At 43.5% G+C, this 23,774-nt stretch overlaps 2 protein-coding genes across 3 annotated transcripts in view; one reads left to right on the top strand and one right to left on the bottom strand.

Annotated features, from left to right (window-relative positions):
• Positions 1-11,264, bottom strand: part of GPR176 (G protein-coupled receptor 176) — a 31,215-nt gene extending 19,951 nt beyond the window's left edge. Inside the window, exon 1 of the mRNA XM_048947460.1 lies at positions 10,636-11,264. Within this exon, the coding sequence (XP_048803417.1) occupies positions 10,636-10,858 (223 nt within the window). The 5' untranslated portion in view covers positions 10,859-11,264. The remainder of the gene's footprint in view (positions 1-10,635) is intronic.
• A 939-nt stretch (positions 11,265-12,203) lies between these two features.
• Positions 12,204-23,774, top strand: part of EIF2AK4 (eukaryotic translation initiation factor 2 alpha kinase 4) — a 33,190-nt gene continuing 21,619 nt past the window's right edge. For both annotated transcript variants that reach the window (XM_048947436.1, XM_048947435.1), the window contains exons 1-12: positions 12,204-12,437; positions 13,989-14,104; positions 15,252-15,354; positions 16,283-16,456; positions 17,285-17,365; positions 17,917-18,065; positions 19,439-19,554; positions 20,225-20,382; positions 21,350-21,885; positions 22,233-22,342; positions 22,867-23,024; positions 23,353-23,765. In XM_048947436.1, the coding sequence (XP_048803393.1) occupies positions 12,285-12,437; positions 13,989-14,104; positions 15,252-15,354; positions 16,283-16,456; positions 17,285-17,365; positions 17,917-18,065; positions 19,439-19,554; positions 20,225-20,382; positions 21,350-21,885; positions 22,233-22,342; positions 22,867-23,024; positions 23,353-23,765 (2,267 nt within the window). In that variant the 5' untranslated portion in view covers positions 12,204-12,284. The remainder of the gene's footprint in view (positions 12,438-13,988; positions 14,105-15,251; positions 15,355-16,282; positions 16,457-17,284; positions 17,366-17,916; positions 18,066-19,438; positions 19,555-20,224; positions 20,383-21,349; positions 21,886-22,232; positions 22,343-22,866; positions 23,025-23,352; positions 23,766-23,774) is intronic.

Here is a 23,774-nt window from a genome sequence, read left to right as displayed (position 1 = left end):
AGACTGAGAGGGGACCTGATCCAGGTCTATAAATATCTAAGGGGTGGGGGGCAGAATGGCGAGGCCGGACTGTTTTCAGTGGTGAGTGGAGACAGGACAAGGGGAAACGGCCAGAAACTGGAGCATAGGAAGTTCCGCACAAACATGCGCAAGAACTTCTTTACAGTGAGGGAGACGGAGCACTGGAACAGGCTGCCCAGGGAGGTGGTGGAGTCTCCTTCTCTGGAGACGTTCAAGACCTGCCTGGATGCCTACCTGTGCGACCTGCTGTAGGGAACCTGCTTTGGCAGGGGGATGGACTCGATGATCTCTAGAGGTCCCTTCCAACCCCTACAATTCTGTGATTCTGTGATCTTCCCAGTGATGGCAATCGCTTAACAGGTGAACCTGCACTATCAGCCTTGGGGTTTGCAAGTGGGAGGCCAGAAAACCAGTGCAGAAGCAAACAACTTGAAACCGTGAGAAAAGTACTAAGGGCAGCATAGGTGTAAGGGACAGAGCTGGGCACGTGAAAGGCCAAAATTGCAAACAGAAGGCCACAATTACAAAGGCAATATGCCTTCCTACACTTGGGAAAATGGGCAACCAGATGGGCACAAAAAAATCTCAGCACACAATGGCAACATGCTTGTCTCCAGGGTGTGCCAGCTGAGATCAAGTGGCACACTGACACACAACAGCTGAACTCCATCACCAGGTGCAAAACCATTTGAATACTACCTTCACCTCATTCTGGAAAGAGGTGCTGACACTGAATAAGTTAAGACCGATCGTTTAAAACAGATTTACATAAACAAGTGTAAGTTGCTTACAATGGTGATCTGCTTTCAAATGGTAATATATAAATTAACTAGTATATTGTCTGAATAAGGGGAGAAACCAGGAGCTTGCGAATGCATATTAGATACATGATCTCAACTATTATTCGACTAAGCATGGCTTCATGTTCAGGCTGTTTTACCAGCCACGCAAATTAGCTATAGACAGTGATTACACTGAAAAATAGGATTTTGTAGCTGAGAATTTGACCTATCAAACAGTGTTATTGTGTTCCTAGTATCTGTTGCAGTTTCCATGGAAATAAATAGGAAGCTCTACTTTTGAAGCAACTTATCACTTCATCAGTGATGCTAGGACACTTACAAAATTGTACTATGCAAAATGCTACTATCTTTGTTAGCTCTTCACACAACGTTACACGAATAAAAGACCACTTATAAGCAACATATATAAATACTAGGAGCTCTAGAGCTCTACCTGCCATTCCTATACATTTCCACTTGTAACTTCTTCACTTTAGGCACTACCACAAAGAAATGTCTTTGACCTTGTAATTTGCATTTTTAGCTACAAAGCAATCAACTTATGACAGGCTAGGCTAGGGACAATAAATATAAGGCATTCTGAGATACCTGCTTACTCAAACGTGTCCACATTATGCTCTCACACATTACTGGAGAAATAGAATCTAAACTGTAGCTCAGCATTTTTTCAGCTCCTTTAGAACCTGAAATGCAATTTACTTTCATAAATGACTGAAATAATCACAGCAGGTCTCCAGAGGCTGGTTCCACACGCAGCACTGGTCTTTGCTAATTAAATGGGTGCTTCAGTATCTCTTTTACACAGATTCCTCTTTTTTGCTGACCACGGAAGAGCTGGGAGGAGTAAAGGATACCTTTGCTGTCTGTTTACAGAACTCCCTTGCAGTCAGATTTTTAGTATTACAACACATTATTTCTTTTTTCAAATTAATTTGCAGGCAAGATCTTAGCCAAGTCTAGCATGAATACTACAGAACAGTTTTGGATAAAAATATGGAAAACGCTTGTAAGTGAAGTAAAAGAACATTCTGTAATACACTCTTGAGATGTGCAGCTTTTTCTGTACATAATACAGTAATTCCAGCCTGTACAGGATGTTCCTTACAATCTTCCTTTTTTCTATTCACATATCAACGTTTAGGTGAAGTGGGCAAAATAAGGGCAGTGTCTTTTAAAATATGTGCTCCTAAAAGGCACGTGGGCATGCAAAAGAAGCATAAATGGCAACAGCCCACTATAATTTTCTGAAAACTGTCAGTCATTCACACAACAGTACTGGCCACATGTGTCGCATCCCAGACTAAATCTTCATGAGAGGCAAAAATGCATCTGCAAAAACCAGGTTGCACCTAAACCAAACCAGTCAGGCTGAAAATTGTAGGAGAGTATTCATATTAAAAACTGGGGAAAGCCGAGAGGCAAAAGAAACTCCTGATTCACATTGATACAGTTTCAAAGGGGTTGTACCTCTAAAAAGGCAAACTGGGCTACCTTCTCCTGCTCCAGATACTTCTTAAAAATACAGATGTTACATGCAAACAAAAACCACCCTACCTCCCTATTTTTCTACTTTTTTCCAATTAATTTGGGTGGTAGCACTAGAAAATTTTCAATCCTCATGAGACTTTCTTGTTTGTTCTACAGGATCAGAGAAATTACCTCGTTATGCCTTCAGCAATACAGATACAGAACAAAAATAAAGCCTGCTGGAATCCAAATGTGAGCCAAGTGACAAAAGATGCATAGAGACAATTAAAAGAAACGACAGGAGAAGCAAGATTGCCTCATATTCTTCCTTTTGAAGAAATTGTTGAGTTCTTGAAAGGAATTGCTTTGACAGACAAGAAAATAAGTCAGGGGTCATAGAGTAGAAAATGTAGACAAAATCCAGAGCTTCTGTTCCTTCAAAATTGCAGTTTTTTCCCCCCAACACAGTTGGCAAAACACAAAGGCTGCATTTGTTAGGAAGTACATCAGACTATTGAGGATGGAGAATGTAAATTGCAGTGATGAATACTGCAAGTGTTAAAACACTCAATGACAGCAAAGGAGTATGAGCAGATTGTAAGATAACAAAAAGCATTCCCTGCCATCACCATTTCAGCTTAACTTCTGCTTCTCTTAATACCGTAACTGCCATGTGCACTGCCTGGCTGATCTAATACCTTGTCATGAGAGGTTATATGCTCCTTTCCAGACACTTTTCCAATTCTGAATATTCTCTTCACTGCAATGTTTTTATGAAATCTGGCTGGCTCTAGCACACAATTTCTTGACTCTGCTTCCAGCTACTAAATCCAAATCAAAGCTGTTAAAACTTAACAACACTAATAGGAAAGAAATAAACTGTACTGAGATAGCATTTGATCAGCAGTGAGATGGAAAGGGGTACAACACAATAATTGTTTCTCTGGTATTTCTGCTATTTACAAACATACCAGCTGGTTCTTGCCCACTCTCAACATTTGAAGAACTCCTTCCTTGTCTCATACTGCGATAGTTAAGTGAAGGAAAATTAACGCAGAATTCCCAAGTCTCTGCACATGCAGAGCAGCTGCTAACTCAATCAAGGTCTGCATCACACACCTCAAAATGAAGCATTTACAAATTCTGTGATGGGGGGTGGCGGGAAAGTACAGCAGGAAAGCAAAACATTATTTTGATCGTTATATTAAATCCTAAATACATAAAGGATGCGTATAAAAACAGTTTTGTCTTACCCACAAAACACTTCACATCGATAGGCCCACTAGTACACATACAATTTACTGTGTAATCTCAGAATCTCTTCTATAAGGAAATAGAATATAAAGAAAAAGTTTTTTTTATAATAAGCACATTGAAGCACTAAGCTTGTTGCCCAGAAAGATGGCGGATGCCCTTGCCCTGGAGACATCCAAAGTCAGGCTGGACCAAGCTCTAAGCAAACTGGTCTAGCTGCAGCTGGTCCCTGTTCACAACAGGGGAGGTGGGCAAGATGATGTTTAAAAGATTCCTCCCAACTCAAATAAATTATTATCTTCATATTCAGATAATCAAAGAAATGCAGTCTGTAGCTTACATTAGATAATGCAATTGCAAGCTCATTCCACAAACACGGAAGGGGACAGAAGCACAACAGCAGCAGAGGAGCCCCTGCCCGACCCTTTCCAGGCTGAGCTGGGGAGGCTCTCGGGGTGTCCTTTCAGACTAAGGCTGTAGGCCCTGGGGTGAGAGGGTTGCTCTGGGACACTGTGGATGGGCGCTGTGGGAGCACGCAACTTCTGTGGGGGGTTGGTAAGCACCAAAGGCAGAGAGATAGTTCGGGTTTCTTTGGGGAAGAATAAGTGAGCGCAGATCAATTCCCATACACTGGGCTGCTAAGAGAAGGGGATAAGAGCCACTTATAAATTGTAATCCGGTCGGCACGTGCTCTGCACCTGATCAGTACAATCCGTCCATTTGAGCAAACATAAATCACAGTGAAAAACAAACTAGACATGAACAAGATCAATAGCAATAATTTTCACTCTGAACAGTTGGCTTAACATCCTGAACATGTGTCATGCATAAAGACATTGCCTAACCTGCAGCACACACAAGGAACACTCAGCAGACAGCATCACCAGGGCGCTTGGGCACTTGCAGTTACAAACCACCACATCTTGCAGATTTCCAGACAGTGCAAACAGATGCTCTTCCTGCCCTGCTTCCAAAACTTGGTGCAGCTCCTAGGAGGCCTCAGCCAAAGCCAGAGGCAGCACAGCCATCTCCATGGCAACAGACCCATAGCCATGCACACAAACCCCTCTTCACTGACCCCAAAATTCAATTTTTCTCCAATAAAGAGCTGCTCTGCCGTACACCTGACAACACACAAAAAGCACAAGTACAATACTCCATGCAGACTCTACCAAGGATGCAAGCTGAACCAGACTTACTGCTGCAGGGCCCATAATACCTGAGGCTTGGAACCACTCAGGAAAACACAGAGGAAAATTACTGCTGCAATATTATGACACTGAAAGATGTTATTATTATGTAATTATTATTACATGCAAATATTGCAACTTATGTGATGCTTTTCTTTTGCTTTTCTGACTCTTTTTACTGCACCTAACTGAAGCTATTCCATCTGTCCTACAACAAAGTAGATGTGCTCTATGTGACTGGTTCAGAAGGTTTCAGCCAAGAACAATTCCAGCTTTTCTCAGTCACTGTGGCAGAATCAAAACATCATAATCCTTATTCCCGAGTCTTCAGTGTACTCACCTCCCCTTCCCCCCCCCCCCCCCCCCCACACACACACAGATGATTACACCCATTTTGGAAACAGGAATATAATTTCCTGTTCTGGAGCTACTGCAGACACCTCCTTCGCTTTAAAAATTTACTCTATCTCAGCCTTAACCTTGTACCTGCAGTATTCTTCACTCCAAGATTCCCTTCTTTGCTCTTTACAGAAGAGGCTTGTGGAAACCCCACAGATACAATTATTTATTATGCTAGCATGCATTTACCGAAACAAACACATCACCTGGACTGTCAGTTAATTTAGGGTTGCACACAAAAAAGGATTAATGTCTTCACAAACTAGGTGCCATAAAAATCCCATTTTAATTTGCTTTGCACAGATGTCAAGGCAAACAGATAAAAACCAGCTCTGAGGGTAGAGAGAGCCTGAAGTCAAACAGGTGCCAAGGAATCCTCAGTAAGAAGGACAAGCCCAAAGCCTCTGAGAGCTCCTTCTGAACACAGCAGCCAGCAGGGGTTCACTTCTCACTTGGAAGTCCGATACTTGTTTCAAAACACATCATTTTCTCTCCAAGGCTACCTCTCTGAGCATGTAGAGGAGACAAGCAGGTAAGTAACCAAAGCCACAGCCTTCCAAAAAGCGCCCTAACCACCAAAGCTCAAACTGTATTGGTGCATCCTCAAGGTTTCTTTCTATACCGCACCAGTTTCTTTCGGTACAATACACATTCAGGAAGACAAACGACCAAGTAACAAAGAATCTTCTTCCCAAACTTCCATTGGCACTATAGAAATCTCTTCCTCATTACAGAAGCCATCTAGCAGTGTCTGTTTTTTGTTGGCTTTTTTTTTTCCCCATACGATTTTTTTTTTTTAAGAAAATATGTAAATAGGCAGACTATGGAAAAAAATCTGCATTAAGAGACATAGAGCCCAAATCCTCACAGTTACCATTCCCAATCATCCTTTCCCTTTTCACAGACATATCAGAAGATGCTGCTGTCCGCTGCATTTCACCCAACAGTTTCCAGCCCTCTCAACCTCAGCTTGCTACTCATGCTGCCTACAAGTACTCTCTGGGGATCCTCTTCATTTCCAAGATCCTCTCCCAACATCTGCACTCAGCCACAGCCACATCCAGCAACCTTTCCCCACTAGAGCTCAGAAGCAATACTCCCTTCTTCCTTCTGTTGAAGGTCTGGTTTCTTGGTAAATAATTAGTGCCTGCAGACTGATTATCTCTAATGCAAAGAAATACATTTGCTTTATTGAGTAATACTGCTCTATTCCTATGAATAATAAATAAATTTCATCTCAGTAAATTTCACAATAAATTTCATCTCAAGAATCCTCTTTGATAAAACGGAAGCTATTAAAAACTGTATTGGCTTTGAAAAGGTGTTCTACATCACCTCAAGCCTTTAAAAGAGAGGGGGAAGGAGAGAGAAAAGAAAAGGATATTTGATTTGTCATTCAGCATTTGTTACCTATTTAAAAGTCATCATCCACATGTATTCTTTCAAACTAGAGACAGCCACAGGGGTAAAAGCAGTAACTCCATATTCTCCTAAATCTAAAAACTACTGATTTTTCAGTTACCATCTTCAAATTCTCTCTTTTTGAAAGCTGTTCACTCACTTCTAAATAGCAGCCAAGAATAAATTAGAGCTTCTTGTTGCTTTCTTTTCATGCTGAAAGATGGTGACACAGGCTAAGCAATTATTTGAATTTTAGAAATAGAAATTTCTGATTTAAAATATTGTTAAACATAAAAATTAAATAAGCAGTCCATAAGTTTTGCTCCACCCCTCTGATTTCAGACAAAGATCTGAAGCCTCTATTTCTTCTGAAGGCAAGCGGCCTTGAGTGACACCCCCTCCATTTGTGATTCCCTTTGCAGGCCGTTTGCGTTACTTAAACATATCTCAGTGCTATTTGTAGTCTTACCTTGCTGTAGTCAATCCTCACAACACAGTACATATATTCAAACTGCCTGAGATATGCACCCCCCTGCTCTCCCCTACCCCCTTAAAAAAAAAAGTGAGATTACAGCACAAGCCTTATCTCACTACGTGGTCCTCAAGATGAGAGAACAATTGAAGAAACTCTAGAATGCAGCCAGCTTACACACATCTCAGACAGGAAGCAACACAAAACAAAAACCAAACAATACTTTCCTAGGGCAAAACAACAGAACTGCAGGCCAGAATGCCTCTCAAATGGCAGAAATCTCCTTACCTTAGGGTCCTCTTATCTGCAGCATCAGCACAGATACCTCAGGAACACTCCGTGTCCCTGGGCCCATGTGCACAGCAGATGCACCTGCCAATCTACCGGGCACTGCAGGCAAAGTGACAGGTCTCTCCTTCCTTGGTCTCTGCCAGACAAGTCATACTCTTATCTATGATAGGAGACAACAGAACATGGTTCCTTCTTGTAAGTTCCTGAACTTACTGGCTTCTCAACGTGATCTGTGTAGACAAGCCCCACTCATCCACAGCACAGCTACGTGGAAGTCAGCACAGTGAGAGTTCTGTCTCTAATAGTCAGTGCCCTGCGTGTCAGTAACTATGGTCACAAGTCATATCAGAGCTGGAGACAGATTGTTCTCTGGCAAGATGAACTAACTCCCCATGGACATAGGAACACTACAAATTCTCCCTCTCTGTCACTGGAACTGTCTTGTCAGTCCTCTCTGAAATAAATCTCTACAAGATCACTAACCTCCTTTTTAGCTTAGAAATAAAAGAGCCCAATCAGAACTTCACTCCTATTCAAAGGGTAGTAAGTTTAGAAATTACAGAGAAAAAAATAGTGCTTTTATTATCAAGTTGTATCACTGACATTAATCTGATATTACAGCAGTAGGCAGCAGTAGAACATCATGAAGTGAACAACGAGCAAAAAAGCTCAGAAAATCCAGAGACAGACAGAGCAACTTAGAAGATTTGCTCCAGTTCTGTTCAGAGCTGGTAGCTCAAAGGCCAGAAAGTACCATTAGTATCAGTGCTGCCATTACCAGCCTTGGAGCTGCAAAGGAAAACAGCATTAACAAGACCTCCTTGTCCCTCACAGGCTTTATTTACCAAATGCACAGCTGAGATACAAGTCCATCAGCACGTGCAAAGTATTTTCACTTCCTCCCAAAAACTCACCAACTCGTGCCCAGCCAGGGCAGAAGGGGCTTGCAAGTCTTGAAGCTATTGTAAATCTTTCCTTTATACAAGTAAGCTGAGAAGCCAGTCAGGAACTATAAGTTGACCAAATTCCTCTATCCACCAAAATCTCCCATTTGAAATCTCATAACACATAGTACCAGCTATGACAGCTATGAAATTCCCTTCAAAGATGCACAGAACTATAGAAACCAGTACTATTATTGTTGCTACTGGAGAAGAACATTTTGATTACCTTGTCCTTTACACACACCATGGAATACTCACCATAGCACCATCTTCTCACAAACAAAAGCAAAGCAAACAGGAATTCCTCCTACTGTTAGAAGTCTCCCTACAAGTCTCAGAAATGCCTCCAACAAGAAAGAAAAAGAAAAAAAACGTATATCTGTCTCATGACAGTCAACAGCTATCACATCTTTTTGCAGGGCAAGATCCCAAATTAAAATTCACAATCTCAACTTCAGTTCCCTCTTCTTGTAAGACCCGGACCTCTCTGAGCTTCAGATTGATGCTCATGTCAGCATTCATCACCGACAGTGAGGCATATACATTTGCTCCCTATCATGCTGGAAGCAAAAATAATCTTTCCTTTTAAAAGGGCCATGCAATCGTATCCATTACCAAAGCAGCTTATGCACACACTAAGGATGTGTGATGCACAAGCCCAAATCACACATCCTCCCTATAATAATGAGAGTGCCCCTCCCCTCATGCTTAGCAGAAGGAGAAAACATAGCTTCTCTTGAAGGGTTTCCTCTCTGCAAGGAGGAATTTGAGACTCACTGGGAAAAAGAATGCTGCTATTCCGTATGTAGCTCAAGAGACTTTTCAGAGGCAGAAGAGAGCAAGACACCATGATTTCCTCTCTGGCTTTGCTCTAAGACAAGCTTTGGAAAGCTACTGATCAGCATCATGCGCCTCTCTGCAGCTGATCCGCAGATAACCTCCTTATAACAGTCTCAAATCAGAGTCTGTCTCCCAAAAGCAAACTGCAGGAGTGCTGAACCCTTGACTTACAGTCAGTCTGGTGAAATTTAAGTATTTGGCTGGTTTGGTTTACTTTTCTTCATTTTATTATGAAGTCTCCAAGCCACTGATGGCTTAATTACATCAGTGTCTATGAGGATCCACTGTCAAGGAAGTAGGCCTGGGACATACGATCCAAATAGACATCTTTAAGGCTCAAAGCCCAAAAGACAGAGAATAAGAACTGAAAAATAGGCTTTTCTTGTCCAGTTCTGTAGTGTTTAGGACACTGCTGACGCCACTGGGAACAGGCTTGCTAACCTCACCTACTGTTTACTGGCTGTGATTTTATGCCGGGCACTAACTGACATGCTGCAACAAAATCATTTTTACACACTACCTACACACAAAATGGAGGGGGAAAAAAACAACAAAATCAACCAAGAACCACAATTACCCCCTCTGGATAAGAGAAATAAGTGAGGTCAAACCACTCTGCAATTGGCAGCAATAACCAGTACATCTCTCACTGAGCAAACCCAGAGCTCAGCAGTGTTCCAAGACAATGCTCATCATATTTTTGGGAAGAAAGCAGTTAGGTGATATGAAATACTATCAAGAGGAAATAAGTAGTGGAATGTATTACTGCATACATATTGATTTTAGCACTACTCAAAATCAGACAAAACCAAAACACTGACAACAAGTCACAGCCATCAGCAAAGACCTATCGACATTACCCAGGAGAACCGAGGACATTGGTAACTATTCCCAATGCCCTCAACAGCTGCAGCCTTCCTCACTGCTTTCCCAAGCAGTGCTAACCTGACTCATCAAATGGGACACCACAACTTTGTTCGGCAGGAAACGCACACGTGTTCCTAACAGCACACTGTAATCACCTTGTAGGAACGTGAAGTAGCAAGTGCACCCATCTGCACACCTTCATGAAGTTACACAGAACACAGCAGTAGTTTACTACCACATACTGCAAGTGCACAATTCCGTACTGGAAGAGAACAGGCAGGTAAGACAGCACGTAGCTACACTTGCTTACAGCGTGAAGTGCTTCCGAAGGATTCGTGTGAGATCCGCAGCACACAAGTGCTGAATCACCGTAGTACAAAGCAGATACTCAGTAAACTTTGGTAAAGCACTCCACATGCATTCCTATGATAATAAGAACCGGTCCCATTACAGTTGGGAATAAAGCTATAACCGACGCATTTCCCCCGTATAATTTCTGATAGCAAAGTAATACACAAAACGCTCCGGTTCCACTTGCGACAAGCACCTCGTCTTTCAGAGCGATCACTGGCACGCACGGGAAACCCGCCAGCCATCTCTAGCCGCGGACCCGCAGACGGCAGCGCCTCGCGAACAGTCAGCGCGCGGCCAACCACGGCCCCGGCCGAGGCGCTGCCCGCACTCACCCAGCAGGGAGCCCACGAAGATGACGAGCTGCGCGGCGGTGGCGAAGTGTCGGTATCCGGGCTCCCCGCCGCGCTCCGCGCCGCCCCAGGGCCCGGCCGCGCTGCCGTTGCCGCCGCCCCACGCCATCTGCGCCGCGGTCCCGTTCCTCGCCCCCAGGGCGACGGCGCGGAACGGGGCGGGCTCGCTGCCGTTCAGCGGAGCCCGACTCGCGCCGTGCCCCATGGCGAGGCGTCCGCCCTTCGCACCCTCTCTGAGCAGTTCAGCGAGCGAGCGGAGCGCGGGGGCGAAAACGCGGCGCTGCGGAGGGAGCCCCGGCTCTACCCCTCGGAGCCACCGTCACCGCGTTTCTGCGTCCCGGGAAGCAGGCCCGGCTTTTCGCGCTCCTGCCCTGCGAGTCGCTACGGCCAGAAAAGAGAAGGGGGCCCCGCCGCGCCGTCCGCCGTCCCATGCTTCTCGCCTCGCGGTGTCCGGCGCCTCTCAGCGGGGAGCGCGGACGGGGAGAGTCCCAACGGCGGCTCACCACGCGCGGTGGCCGTCCGCGAAAGTTACGGGAGCCCGCGCCCGGCTCCGGAGCGCTCCGCTCAGCCCCCGCGGCGGCGCCGTTCCGCAGCCCCGAGCGACGCGGCGCAGCTCTCCGCCCGCGGCCGGCCTGCCGCCCGCCTTCATTCTGCCCGCGCTTTCGACGGCGGGCGCGGCCCCGCGCGGCACGCGGCAGCCCGCGCCCGAAGCGCCGCGGCGCCGCTCTCGCCGTTCACAGGGAAAGTGATTTGTTTGTGAGCTCCGAGGCGAGGAGCGCGCGAGTCTCTAAAGAACAAACGCAGCTCCGCACCAAACACAGCCCGCATCAACACCTCGCCAGCGGCAGGCGGCAGCCGGCGGCCGAGATCCCGCCTCCGCCGTGACGTAGCGCTGCGGAGCGGCCGGAGCTGCCATGTTGGGGGCAGAGCGGCGGACGGGGGGGCAGCCGGCGCCTCGCGTGACGCGCTGGGCGCTGTGCGCCGCGTTCGACACGGGGCTCCCGCAGGACAATAAAACAGGAGAGTGCTGCCGCTGATGGGCCCTGCGGGCATTGCCAGCCGGGAACTAGGAGTAGCGGAATAGACCTGAATCAGGTTTTGCTTGGTACTGATGCCGCGATACAGCTGCAGACGCAGCAGTTACGAGTTGTGGCCCCAACCGGTACTCTGAGACCGGGGTTTGAATTAAAAAAACAAAAAAACAAAAAAACAAGGGATGCACGTAAGCGAGTTTTTCAGGACAGGTGGAAACCCACAAAGGCTACTCTGCAGGGCACGTCCCTCCTGAGGCGGCCCGCTGACAGCAGACGCCCGTAAAAGCGAGAAGCGAGCAGGTACTGCTGGACTCCTGCTTGCTGCGTGCCGGTGCTTAGGGATACGGTGGGGAGCGCAGCCGTGAGGACGGGGTTCCCGGCGCTGCGTGAGGCGTAAAGGCTACGAGCCAGGCTTGCACCCCACATCCAACTCCGCGGCCGCCGGCCCGCCTCACGCGCCCGCCCCACCGCCGGGGCCGCCGTTCCGGCCCCTCCTCCCGGGGGGTGCGGCCCGCACAGGGACGGCGCCGCCGGGAGCGTGGCAGCGTCGCGGGGCCGCCCGCCCGTGTTGGCCGCTTCCCGCCCGGGGGAGCTGACATGGCCCGGGCGAGCGACGCGCGGCAGCCGCCCGCGGAGGTGGCCGCGGAGCCACCGGAGAGCTACCAGCTGCGGCAGGAGAACGAGCTGCAGGCGCTGGAGTCCATCTACGGGCAGGACTTCCAGGATCTGCGGCGGAGCCGGGCCTGGAAGGTAGCGAGCGGCGCGCCGCGGCCGGGTGCTGAGGGCCGCCGTCCTGCGCTTCTCCTCCGGGCGCTGGGCGCTCCTCGGCGCGCTTTGTCCGCGCGGGGTGCCGGGCGCCGGTGCCGCCGGGCGGGGCGAGGCCGTACGGAGCGGGGCCTGCTGTCCGCCCGCCGCCGCGCTTGTCCTCTGGGTTGACGCAGGCGTAATTAATGCTCTGCGTGTAACGTGCGTTTTAATTAATTGCCAGCTTAAGAAAAGCTGCTTTTGAATTCTTTTGTTGGCTAATTACAGGCTGCCTAACTCATCCCGTCGGCGCACATGTTGCTGAACTCTGTACGTGCGTTCTGTGCGGTGGCTCACTGGAACGGGGCTGTTTCCGTCACAACCTCTACTTTCACTCTGTAGTATTTGCTTTTTTTCCAATTATTGCTAATTGCCCAAGTCTGCTGTGCAGTGCTTTCTTTCCATCTCCCTTCCATGCACACAATGTCTTCTTGCAATTTTTTTTTTCCAGCTGCATCTGGTGGCACAGTTTTCCATAGCTGCAAGTACTACTCACTTATGTCACCTCCCCATAACTTCACTGCTGCTGTCATCTGTTAGCTGCCTTTGGCTTTGGTTCTTGCAGAACATTATGGCTGATACTGTTTTTCCTGCTGGCCACGTGAAGCTAGAATTCTTGCAGAAACTTCTGACTTACTGGGGTGGTGGTGGCATTTGATGCTAGCAGTGCCCATAACTTGCTGCATTTTCACAAACGTGCCTGCTCTCCCTCCTTACAAAATTTGTGTGTAACCTGTGCTTCTCCCGCTTGGAAATGCAAAGAAGAGGGGATACCAACAGTCTACTAACCTGTTCTCATATTTTTGTGATGTTATTTCCTTCCCTGTTCATCACACTGCTAAGATCTCTTACCTTAAAAAAATACATTCTAATTGAGATGAAGAAGGTTGGAATGTTTACATAGACATGTTTTGTTGTTCTTTTTAAGGCAAACAGGCAGTTTCAAGGAAATGGTGGGAAGACTTGTTAAAATCTTGTTTAATGCCAAAAATAAAAAATATAAATACAAAAATTTACTGTTCATTTGGCTGCACAAGATGCAGTTTCACGGTCTGTTGTCATGTTGGAAAAGAAAATGCTGACTGGTATTTGTTAATGATCTAAAACAAAAAAGAAGTCTTTTCAGTTGTACACTGAATGTGTTAACTTGTCATATTTCATAAGTAAGCTGTCCAGGTGTCCTAACTTTTTCTTGCAGAGGAGGATTCTCATATGAAACTTCCTTTCTGCTTAGTCTGACTCATCTTGTTGATAAGTGCTCTTATCCAAAGAAGTTCCCGAGTGTGTTGGATAAGCTGTTGTAACGAACCAGCTCTCTCATTGATCAGTGTCAACATTACTGTATTATTCTCACGGTTTGGGTGGTCTGACCTGAGTTCTGCTATAAAAATGGGTGGGAGACTTGTGTGCAGTAATTCCTGCTTTCATTATAGCAATAGAAACGAAAACGACGATGAAAAAACCCTTTTAAATCTAAAGCTTTGTTTTCTGCTATAGGTACGACAGCCTCCAGAAATCAATTTAGTTCTGCATCCTCAGGGATTGACTGGTGATGATGAGGTGTACGCCAAAGTTGATCTCTGGGTCAAGTGCCCGCATACTTACCCTGATACGTGAGTGAACATTCAGATAGAACCTTTTTTTTTTTCTCTGAGCATTTATTTGTTTTCACGTAAGTTGAAAAAACATGTAGTTACATTCATTGTTCTTATTCTTGCTTTCTTCATGTCAGTATTTGTTCAGGCTCTGCTATTTTTGAATAGGTAACTAATTCTTTCACCTGAATTGGATGTGGTTTCTTGTGCAATAAGGACAGGTGTGCCTGTCAGCATCTTAGTGCCCTTTGGAAACTTCTCCAGCCCATGATCTGTTCTGCTCGGAGAAGGACTTACCTTTTATTTTTTAAACACTCTTTTGTCCCATTTGTATTTGATATTCGTGTTCTGAGCTTTTGGAAGAGCTCTCCACAGAGAATGTAAAAAGAATTGCTAGAAATCAGCACTTCCTGTGTTTTGGATTAGCAAATGTGTTTTGAGTGAAGTACTGCCCTACAAGCACTGAGGAAAATGTTCTCCTCAGTCCCTGTGTCACTGGCTGTGTCCACAGCATTGCAGCCTTTGGCCCACCTGTTTGATGTGGGCCCTGAGCAGCATACAGGGGAAGCACTATTTACAGCCAGGCAGGGGATCAGATGTGCTGGGGAGCACAGGGCACAGCAGCCCCTCTTGTTTTATTTTTGTTTCTTTTTAGTTTAAGTTAGCATAGTATGGATGTCTTACTTATTCCTGTTATTGCACCTTTCCTTTTAGTTTTTGTCACCTGTATAGTGGGGATAAATGAATTTCAGCCACCTCAGTGTTACGCTAGTAGCATCTGTAAAGCACTTTTATATGAATGACTAACAAAGATTGGAATTGTGAGAAACTGCAGGGTTTTCCTTGCAAGTTCTTCTGTTACATATAACTGACAAGTAATATGCAGCCAGAAGTTCATGAGTGTAAAATAATATCTCTGGCTTTATTCTGTGTTATATATTTAATATTTACCTACTGCTTGTTGACCACTAACTAGTTGCCAAGTGATGATAAACTCCATTCCTTTTCCATCATTGATATATTTTTTTTTACCAGCCCTCTGTATCTCATGTAGCTTTTTACACTCTCTCCACCTCTCTTCCTGTTCATTCCCCTTCCCTCCTCCTTTTACTTCCTTTTTTTTTCTTTATGAGGACCTTCTTTATGTTCTGTTGCTGTCTCCCAGTGTTCCTGAAATACAACTGAAAAATCCCAAAGGCTTGTCTAATGAGAAAATAAATGAGTTAAAATCCAGACTAGCTGAACTGGCAAAAGAGTGCTGTGGAGAGGTAAGAACTTTTCACATCCTTGAGAAATGCACCCTTGGTCTAAGTAGTACTAGCAAAATGTATCTGTAATATGAGGACATGCTTCCAGATTAGAAGTATGACTTACATCGTTGTGAAGAATGTTTCTATTAAATGAAAGTTCCAAGCATGAACTCTTCAGTCTCCTGTTGCAGTGGATGGCAGCCCTGCCCATGGCAGGGGGATGGAAAAGGATGTTCCCTTCCAACCCCAGCCATTCTGTGATAGTGCATATTTAAATAAGGTGGATAATGTAAGACCTTAGGTATTGGAGATGCAGTGGTCTGCTAGCGCTGTGCACTCCATGCTGTAACAGAGGAATGTTCCTACATCAATGAAAGTCCAAGTCCTGACAGATCAATCAGTCATCAGTACATACCTAGCAAATCATGCGACCCTTTCAGTGCAGCTCTTATTTTAGTTGTTGTAGCTTTATGAATGTGGAATGCCTTCAGTGGCTTTAGAGTTCTAGCTCTGGGGCTAGATTGTAGAAGGATTGGATTTCACATTAGCAATGGAGTGACTACTCAGTAGTAGTAGTAGGTACAGTGATAGACGAGTGCAATGGATTTATTATGTTGTAGTTGATAAGTCTTAAATACGTGTCTTTGCAAGTAGAAAGATATCAGCAAGAGAAGACAAGAAAAAGGATTTTGCAGAGAGGGAAGGAGAAAGGTGCTTGAAAGTTCTCTGACAGTAATTTTCACCATCTGCTACCGTGGTCAGGGACTTTCATGCCACAGTTCATTAATGAGTAGATCTTACAAAAATAATGGAAGTACCTCTGGTAAGTAACAAAATGAACAGTCACATCTTGCTGCTGTATTGTTTTTCCAAGCTGGCTGTCATTTTGCTATGTTCTTGGAACTAGATTGAGCTCTGCTTGCCGTTCATACTTATTTTCTTTCAGGTGATGATATTTGAACTTGCAGGCTACGTACAGTCATTTCTCAGTGAGTATAATAAACCACCTTCCAAGTCCTTTCATGAAGAAATGCTAAAAAATCACAAAAAAGAGCAAGAAAGGCTGGCGCAGGAGGAATTGCGTAGGGCACAAGAAGTTAAGAGACGAGAGGAGCAGGAGGTAAGAGAAATTGAAATGTGAATAACTCTGTATTGTTTATTTTAATAATAAGGATTTTGTAAATTGTCCTGCATTGCCATGAGTTTGTTAGAGCTGTCAGAGTTAGAGTACTCTGTGAACTGTCTGCTGCTTCCCTTGTAACAGCTTACTGATGAGTTTTTAACCCTTAGAAGTACTAGTGCCTGAAAAAAATCTCGTTGATTAGTGATCCTAAGGAAACCATTTATGAGGAAGTTGCTAACAAAAGTCGAGTAAATGTATATATTGGGTGTGTTCCACCTTAAACAAGGTAGTAGCAGCCAGGCAGGTAATCCTACCTATTCATTCACCATAGGGTGACTGCTGTATTCACTGTCACAGGCTTCTCTAGAGACCAGCATGTCTTAAGCGAGAAAGACAAATTTATTCTGCCCTAGAGTTGAGGGGATTCATGTAGGTCACACAGAGGCTTCTGATGTGAAATTACACTGTGGGAATAGGGGCAGAATAGCTATTATTTTATTTCTCAATAAATGTGCTGTGTTTGAAACTTTACTGTTGGGTGTGCTGGTAGAAGTCACTTCCTTTTGTTCGCAGCTCCATTCACAATTCATACTTTTTTCCTCTTAACTTCCTCAGAAGAGTTAATTTGTCTTCTGTTTTGGTTTTTGTTTTGTTTGTTCTTTGTTTTTTTTGTTTGCCTTGTCATTTTGTTCTTCTGAGATCTGTGAATACTCTCCGATACCCTTGAAAAGTCAATGTCAATGTCCTGGATTTTTTAACAAGCTAAGATTAGCAGTTGCACTGTATTTACTGTTGCATTTCTAACAGCACTGAAATTCATTTCAGCAACGTGAAATCCTTCATGAGATTCAGAGACGGGAGGAAGAGAAAAGAGAAGAAAGAAAAAAGAAAGAGATTGCCAAACAGGTATTCTTTCTGAGCACTGCAACACTTTTTTTTCCCCCTCTTTCCATCACTGTAGCACATATTTATAGAATTCTGAGAGAATTTCCTGACTGAATTTTCTGAACATCTTTCCTTTTTACTTATCCAGTTCTTTTAAGAGACCTAAGTTAAGATAGCATCTTCTGTTCTTGGTTGCATGGAATTTATTTCTGAAATAAAATCAACTATAACCGAAAACAGTTGTTTGGTTTTTGTTTTTGTTTTTTTTTTTTTTTTTTTTTTTTTTTTTTTTTTTAATCTTTCTAGTGCACTGAGATGGATATTTTCAAACAGATAGAGAATAAAGCTAGCTTGGTAACGTGTTCCCAGTTTCACTGCAAAGCACCTTTACATTCTCACCCACAGACAGTGCTAAAATGTACTACCTGAATCTTAGCATTTCTTCCTCAGCCTTATCTCTAGTGGAACTGTATTTTCCCCGGGACTGTGGTGACTTCATAGCGTAATAGATGTACCCACAAATTTTGAGGATAGGAGCTGTTTATGTACTTGGTATTTTTCCTGATCTTTAGGAACGTCTGGAAATTGCTGCTCTGGCAAGTCAAGAAAATTCTCACAGAAGAGATGCATCAGGGTACAGAGTTGCTTCCAATTTTAATGGGAACTGTTTGGAACATGGAACGAATATCAAACAACGCCCAAATTCAGTTGGGCGTTCAAAGTATGTATGTCTATTTGCATGTGAATTTGTTAGCACAATTTGTATTTGGCAGTTGTTTCTGTACAGTATAGATAGTCCAGAAATCTCTTTTCCTATGTCCTTGCTAATCTTAGTGTACTAAAGTGAGGTGCTGTATGTGCTTGAGGAAAAGGACAAATGTCTTAAATGTTTGTTACTGTACTTAAATCCAGAACACATACAGTGCACTTATATTAACTTTCCACAGAACTGTTCTTACACTGTCTTATTTTTTTCTTACAAAGAAGGATATAAAAGCTGAGTTGCTTCTACTGACAGTAATGAGAGTAAGCAAATATACTATAGAAGCATCCTGGTACCATATTTGTAGAGTTAAGCAAAAGCTGGCCCATTTAGTTTTCTGAGGTCTATCTTTACAAGAACAGTGATGCCCATTCTTTGTATGCTTCTGAGGCCTGAAGTTTTGCCTGCTAGGAGTCAAACTTTCAGAAGATTATTTTGCACTCTATTAATTTTATAAATGAATTATATTTTAATTCAGAAAGCCAAGTGCTTTCTTTGTATGTCTTTTTTTATATATACAGTACCGATGAGAATTGACTATTCCTATATGGGGCTTTTTTTTTTTTTTTTTTAAACTGGCATTTTGACTGAGCTTCTACTTCATATACTTTTCTTTATATACTCCTGTTATTTCTATACTGATTGCATTTATTTAGAGAAAATAGTAATATTTCCATTAATTTCAAAGTAGATTGTCTCAAAAAGTAATGGAGGTTTGGGATAGTGGTCTGGACTTCTCTCTGATCTAATGTGCACGTATGAAAGTTTGGAATGTACCACTTTTTCCCCAAAATCTTCCCCTTCTGGAAGGATGGATTTGAGGAGTAAAAGCAAACGGGAAACGCATTTTAAGTAGGGAAAAATAATTGAACAAAAGCTGGGATGAACTTCTCAGAAGTGCAAGTGTTTGCTTTTTGTTACTGTATGAAAGATAATAAAGTATAATACAAGTCAAGTCAAACTTGCAAATTTTGCAGAGCAATACTGTGGTGGTAGTAGTAGTGGTGGTGGTTACTACTATTACTGTGTTTTCCAAACTGAAAATGTCATCCTGAGCTGTAGAAGTTTTAAAGTTTGGATTGAACTCCTTGCCAATCATTTTCCTAAATTTGAATGTAGAGACTGAGTGTAATTTGGTGTTGCTTATAAAATACTCAATTTCTATTCAGATGTTTACGTTTATGCCATCTCAGTGTCTTTGATGGATGTTATTGTTGGATGCGGAAGGGCCTGAAAGCTAATCCTGTTGCAGGAGTGGTATTTTTAGGAACTGGAGACTGCAACAAAAGTATCGTTTTGACACAGTGAAAAATGTTATGTCTAAATTGCAGGCGAGAACGCCAGTTTTCTGTTGGTAATAATGAAGAGTCCCCTGGAAATTATGAAGTTCTAAACTTCAGCACAAGCGGTGCTGGGCAACTTACTGTGCATAAAGGAAAATGTCTAGGTAAGCAAAAACAATTGCAGTTTGGCATACCGTTTTGGTGGGGGTAGAACTTGAGCAGTGCTGGCAGGTACAAAGAAGTAATGGCAGAGAGAAGCTTGTTGTGAGAAGTGAAATGTCACAGCCAGAAGTGGTAGGAAATAATAGGAAGTTACATTTTGGTGAATTTAAAATTTTTGTGAGATTAACATTAATAAAAATTTACTTTTCCAGAATCAATTACTTAGCTGAACAGTTGTACCACAAAACTCACCTTCTCAAAATTTTATATTATCTTCATAGCTAAAGTAGTCCTAGAAACAGTCTGATTTTAAATTTAAACAGTAAGCTTGTCAGATATGCATGGCCACCAAGCAAGAAGTCATCTTAACTTTCAGTAGCGTGAAACCAACGATAAGAACAGGGAGGAGTATTTAGTTATTGAAATTTGAAATTCTTTAGATATGCAGCAGTTTTTGTTAATATGCTGTAGTTTTATCTATTGCTAGTTTACTTTGTCTGCACAGCAATCATATTGATCAGAGGTCTTTCGCAGGACACATATAGGTACAGATTTGTTCAGTTTGCAATTCTCAGAGTATAAAAACCAGTCTGTCTCTAACTTTTGCAGAAGCTCCTGCTAGGCCTTTAGGAGAAAAATAAGACATGTTCTTCATTTTCTCACTTTGTTTAGGCAAGGATGAACAGCTTGGTAAATCAGCCTACAATGCCTTGGAAACTCACAGTGGAGATTTTGTTTTAATATACGAGTGGGTTCTGCACTGGCAAAAAAAGATGGGAAAATTTCTTACAGCACAGGAAATAGAAAAAATAGAGAAGTGTAAGAAACAGGTAATGCCTATTTCTCATATTTGGCTTCATAAAGTTTAGATAAGTTTCAGTGATTTTGTTGAATTTGATAACTTATATTGAGAGAGTGGTGACAAGTCTCAAGAAGTTACCGTTCAGAGGATTTATACCTGTTCAATCAATGAACATACAGATGACACAGTATATCCGAGAGCTTAGCTTACATAGCTATTGTACTAGAGGAGAAAAGAATGACACTCACCCCCATCCTGGGCCCACATGGGAAACTCCAATGGAGTGGATCTCCAGAAGAGATCCTTCCCCACTGGCAGTCAGCTCTTAAATGGGTCTAGGAGAGGTGCAGCCAGGCTCCACCCCTTCCTGCAGCACAGGTGAATTGCCTTCAGCTGTGCTCCTCTGGCTGACTCATGGCTCGCCTCAGGTGATCAATCAGAGGTTCAGGCCATGATTCAGCAGTTCCCTTACAACACCACAGAGGAAGTTGAATATGTTGGGGTGTTTAGGAGTGTATGTAAAATACAAATGAAAGAAAGTGTATTTGTACGTATGCATTTATAAAGTAATAGCACAATCCGCACAAACATGCGCAAGAACTTCTTTACAGTGAGGTGACGGAGCACTGGAACAGGCTGCCCAGGGAGGTGGTGGAGTCTCCTTCTCTGGAGATGTTCAAGACCTGCCTGGATGCCTACCTGTGCGACCTGCTGTAGGGAACCTGCTTTGGCAGGGGGGTTGGACTCGATGATCTCTGGAGGTCCCTTCCAACCCCTACAATTCTGTGATTCTGTGATTCTGTGAATAGCGTAATATTAAAATTCTGAAGGAAGAGGAAATCAAACATACCTGACAGAAACCAAAGTTATTCTTGCTCCTTGTCTACAATGCTTCAATATGTTGTAGAGGTATTTCTGTCTATATGGTCTGTTTTAGTAATTGTGCACTCGTGAAATATGACACAATGCACGTTATGTTGTTTTTCTCTTAACAGCTTCAGGGTGCAGAGACTGAGTTCAGCTCACTGACAAAGCTAAGTCACCCAAACATAGTACATTACATATGTATGAACTTGAAAGAACGGGAGGATTCAATTGTGGTGGACATTTTGGTGGAGCACGTAAGCGGTTTCAGCCTTTCCACATACTTGCACAAAGAGACTCCAGTTCCGATTGAGCAGTTGCGCCATTATGTAAGCCAGATTTTGTCAGCTCTTGACTACTTGCACAGTAATTCAGTAGTGCACAAAGTTCTTTGTGCTTCCAGTATCCTGGTAGATGCTGAAGGAAACATCAAGGTGACAGACTACAGCATTTCCAAACGCTTAGCGGATATCTGCAAAGCAGATGTTTTTGAGCAAACCAAAGTTCGTTTTAGCGAGGATTCTCTTCCCAACAAACCTGGAAAAAAAGGAGATGTCTGGAGTCTGGGCTTGCTTCTGCTTTCACTCAGCCAGGGCCAAGTAACCAAGGAATATCCAGTCGCTGTTCCTAATAACTTACCTGCTGACTTCCAAGACTTTCTGGAAAAGTACGTGTTTGCTGCATTCCTTTGTCTTTCTCTTTGATTTGTTTTTTTTAAAGACTTGATCCATATTTCCTGGTGTCACTAGTCAAAGGTTTTAGAGAAGAGGCATTGTCTCTCTAGGATCATGCTGCTTATCTGGGATTCAGGAGAACGGGTGTGGTGGTCTCTTCTGCTCTGTTCTGCCACCAGCTTTGTGTGTCTCTATGGATAAGCCATTTAGTCTCTCTTGGCCTCTGATTCCGTCAGAATGATAAAGGTGATCATTTCTTAAATATAAGGAGATCTGTTCGAGCATTTTGGCCCAATACAGGATAGCTCTCTCAACAGTTCTCTTTTTGCTTTGCTAACAGATGTGTTTGCTTGGAAGATAAGGAAAGATGGACTCCTCAGCAACTGTTACAACATAGTTTTATCAACATTCCACGAATGAAAGTACCTGTAGCAGAAGAAAATCTAGATGGTGAGAAACTCGTTTCTTTATGTGTTCTATTAGATAACTGGACCAAAGCCTGCATAATGAAGAATTGAACTGTGCTAGATCATCACAAGACCATGTTTCTGCAAATGCCTTACAGTAACTAATTTGGAAGTTAAAGACCACGCTAGCTTTTTGGTCCATGGACACGTGGGGTGGTCAGACTGCTGTATTCTCATCAGCAGAGGAAGCTACGTGGTGTAAATGTCAGGAAGTCTTAATTTTCTTCCTGGAAGATTATGTTCTAGTGAAACATATTTTCTCACTGTATTCTGTTAGAATCAGTTCCTTTGTCCACTATAATTAATGTTAGTGACTAAACACCACATTAAGGTTTATGTTTTACCAGAGCTAAACTCTCCTCAGCAGAGCACTTCTGTATTTCAGGTTCAGTTGCACTTTGTTATTTATGGCTTATCTTCTTCCTAATGCCTCTTTGACAGTGCCTTGTGCCTTACCACCTTCTCCCTGTGCTATCAGTGCTGGTAACTGTGACATCTTCGTTTCAGATTCGGCAGGTATAGATTGCATTGAGACTGTTGTGCCCAGCAGCCAGATCTCCAGTGCTTCATTCTTCACAGAAACACAGAGACAATTTTCACGCTACTACAATGAGTTCGAAGAGCTAAAATTACTTGGTAAAGGGGCTTTTGGAGCAGTCATCAAGGTATGGTATAAAAATTATTTCCACTATGAAATCATTTTTGGGAATGAGTTTGTTTTCTCTGAAGCAAAACAGCATACTCAGTGTTTGTTTGGCTTTCCAGTGTGCTATACCTGTGTTGTGCTTTTCATCTGGAGCTGAGTAGGCTGATAAATTTTGAGAGAGACGTCTGCTAAGAGTCCCATACAGTATAGAGAAGCTTGTATTCCAGTTGCTGCTGTTTCCCAGGTGCAGGGAAAACTTCCCACTTCCATGAAATTATTTAAGACCTGGCTGTTCTTGGTTGGGGTGCTTATAAGCGTTTGACTTCAGATTTGTTCAAATTTTTCAGGTGCGAAATAAGCTTGATGGTTGCTATTATGCTGTGAAACGTATCCGCATAAACACTGCCAGTAAGCAGTTCCGGAGGATTAAGGGAGAAGTAACGTTACTTTCCCGTTTAAACCATGAAAATATTGTGAGGTATTATAATGCTTGGATAGAAAAACACGAAAGTCCTGTTCCCATTGTGTCATCATCTGAGGCATCTGAAGACAAAAGAACGCCCACCAAAGCAGGTCTCATCCTTACGGCAGAGGAGACAAACGATGTGGAAGCTAACGCTCCTCCCCCGGTTCTGACAAGTTCAGTTGAGTGGAGCACTTCGTGTGAGAGATCCTCCAGCAACAAATTCAGTGGAGCTGATCAGGAGTCCAGTGATGATGACGATGATGATGGTGATGGGGTGTTCTCACATTCGTTCTTGTAAGTAGT

This window comes from Lagopus muta, chromosome 6 (genome assembly GCF_023343835.1).
Source record: "Lagopus muta isolate bLagMut1 chromosome 6, bLagMut1 primary, whole genome shotgun sequence".
In the NCBI taxonomy this organism is placed as follows: Eukaryota; Metazoa; Chordata; class Aves; order Galliformes; family Phasianidae; genus Lagopus; species Lagopus muta.
Note: the sequence above shows the minus strand (reverse complement) of the source record. Positions and strands in the feature narration are given on the sequence as shown.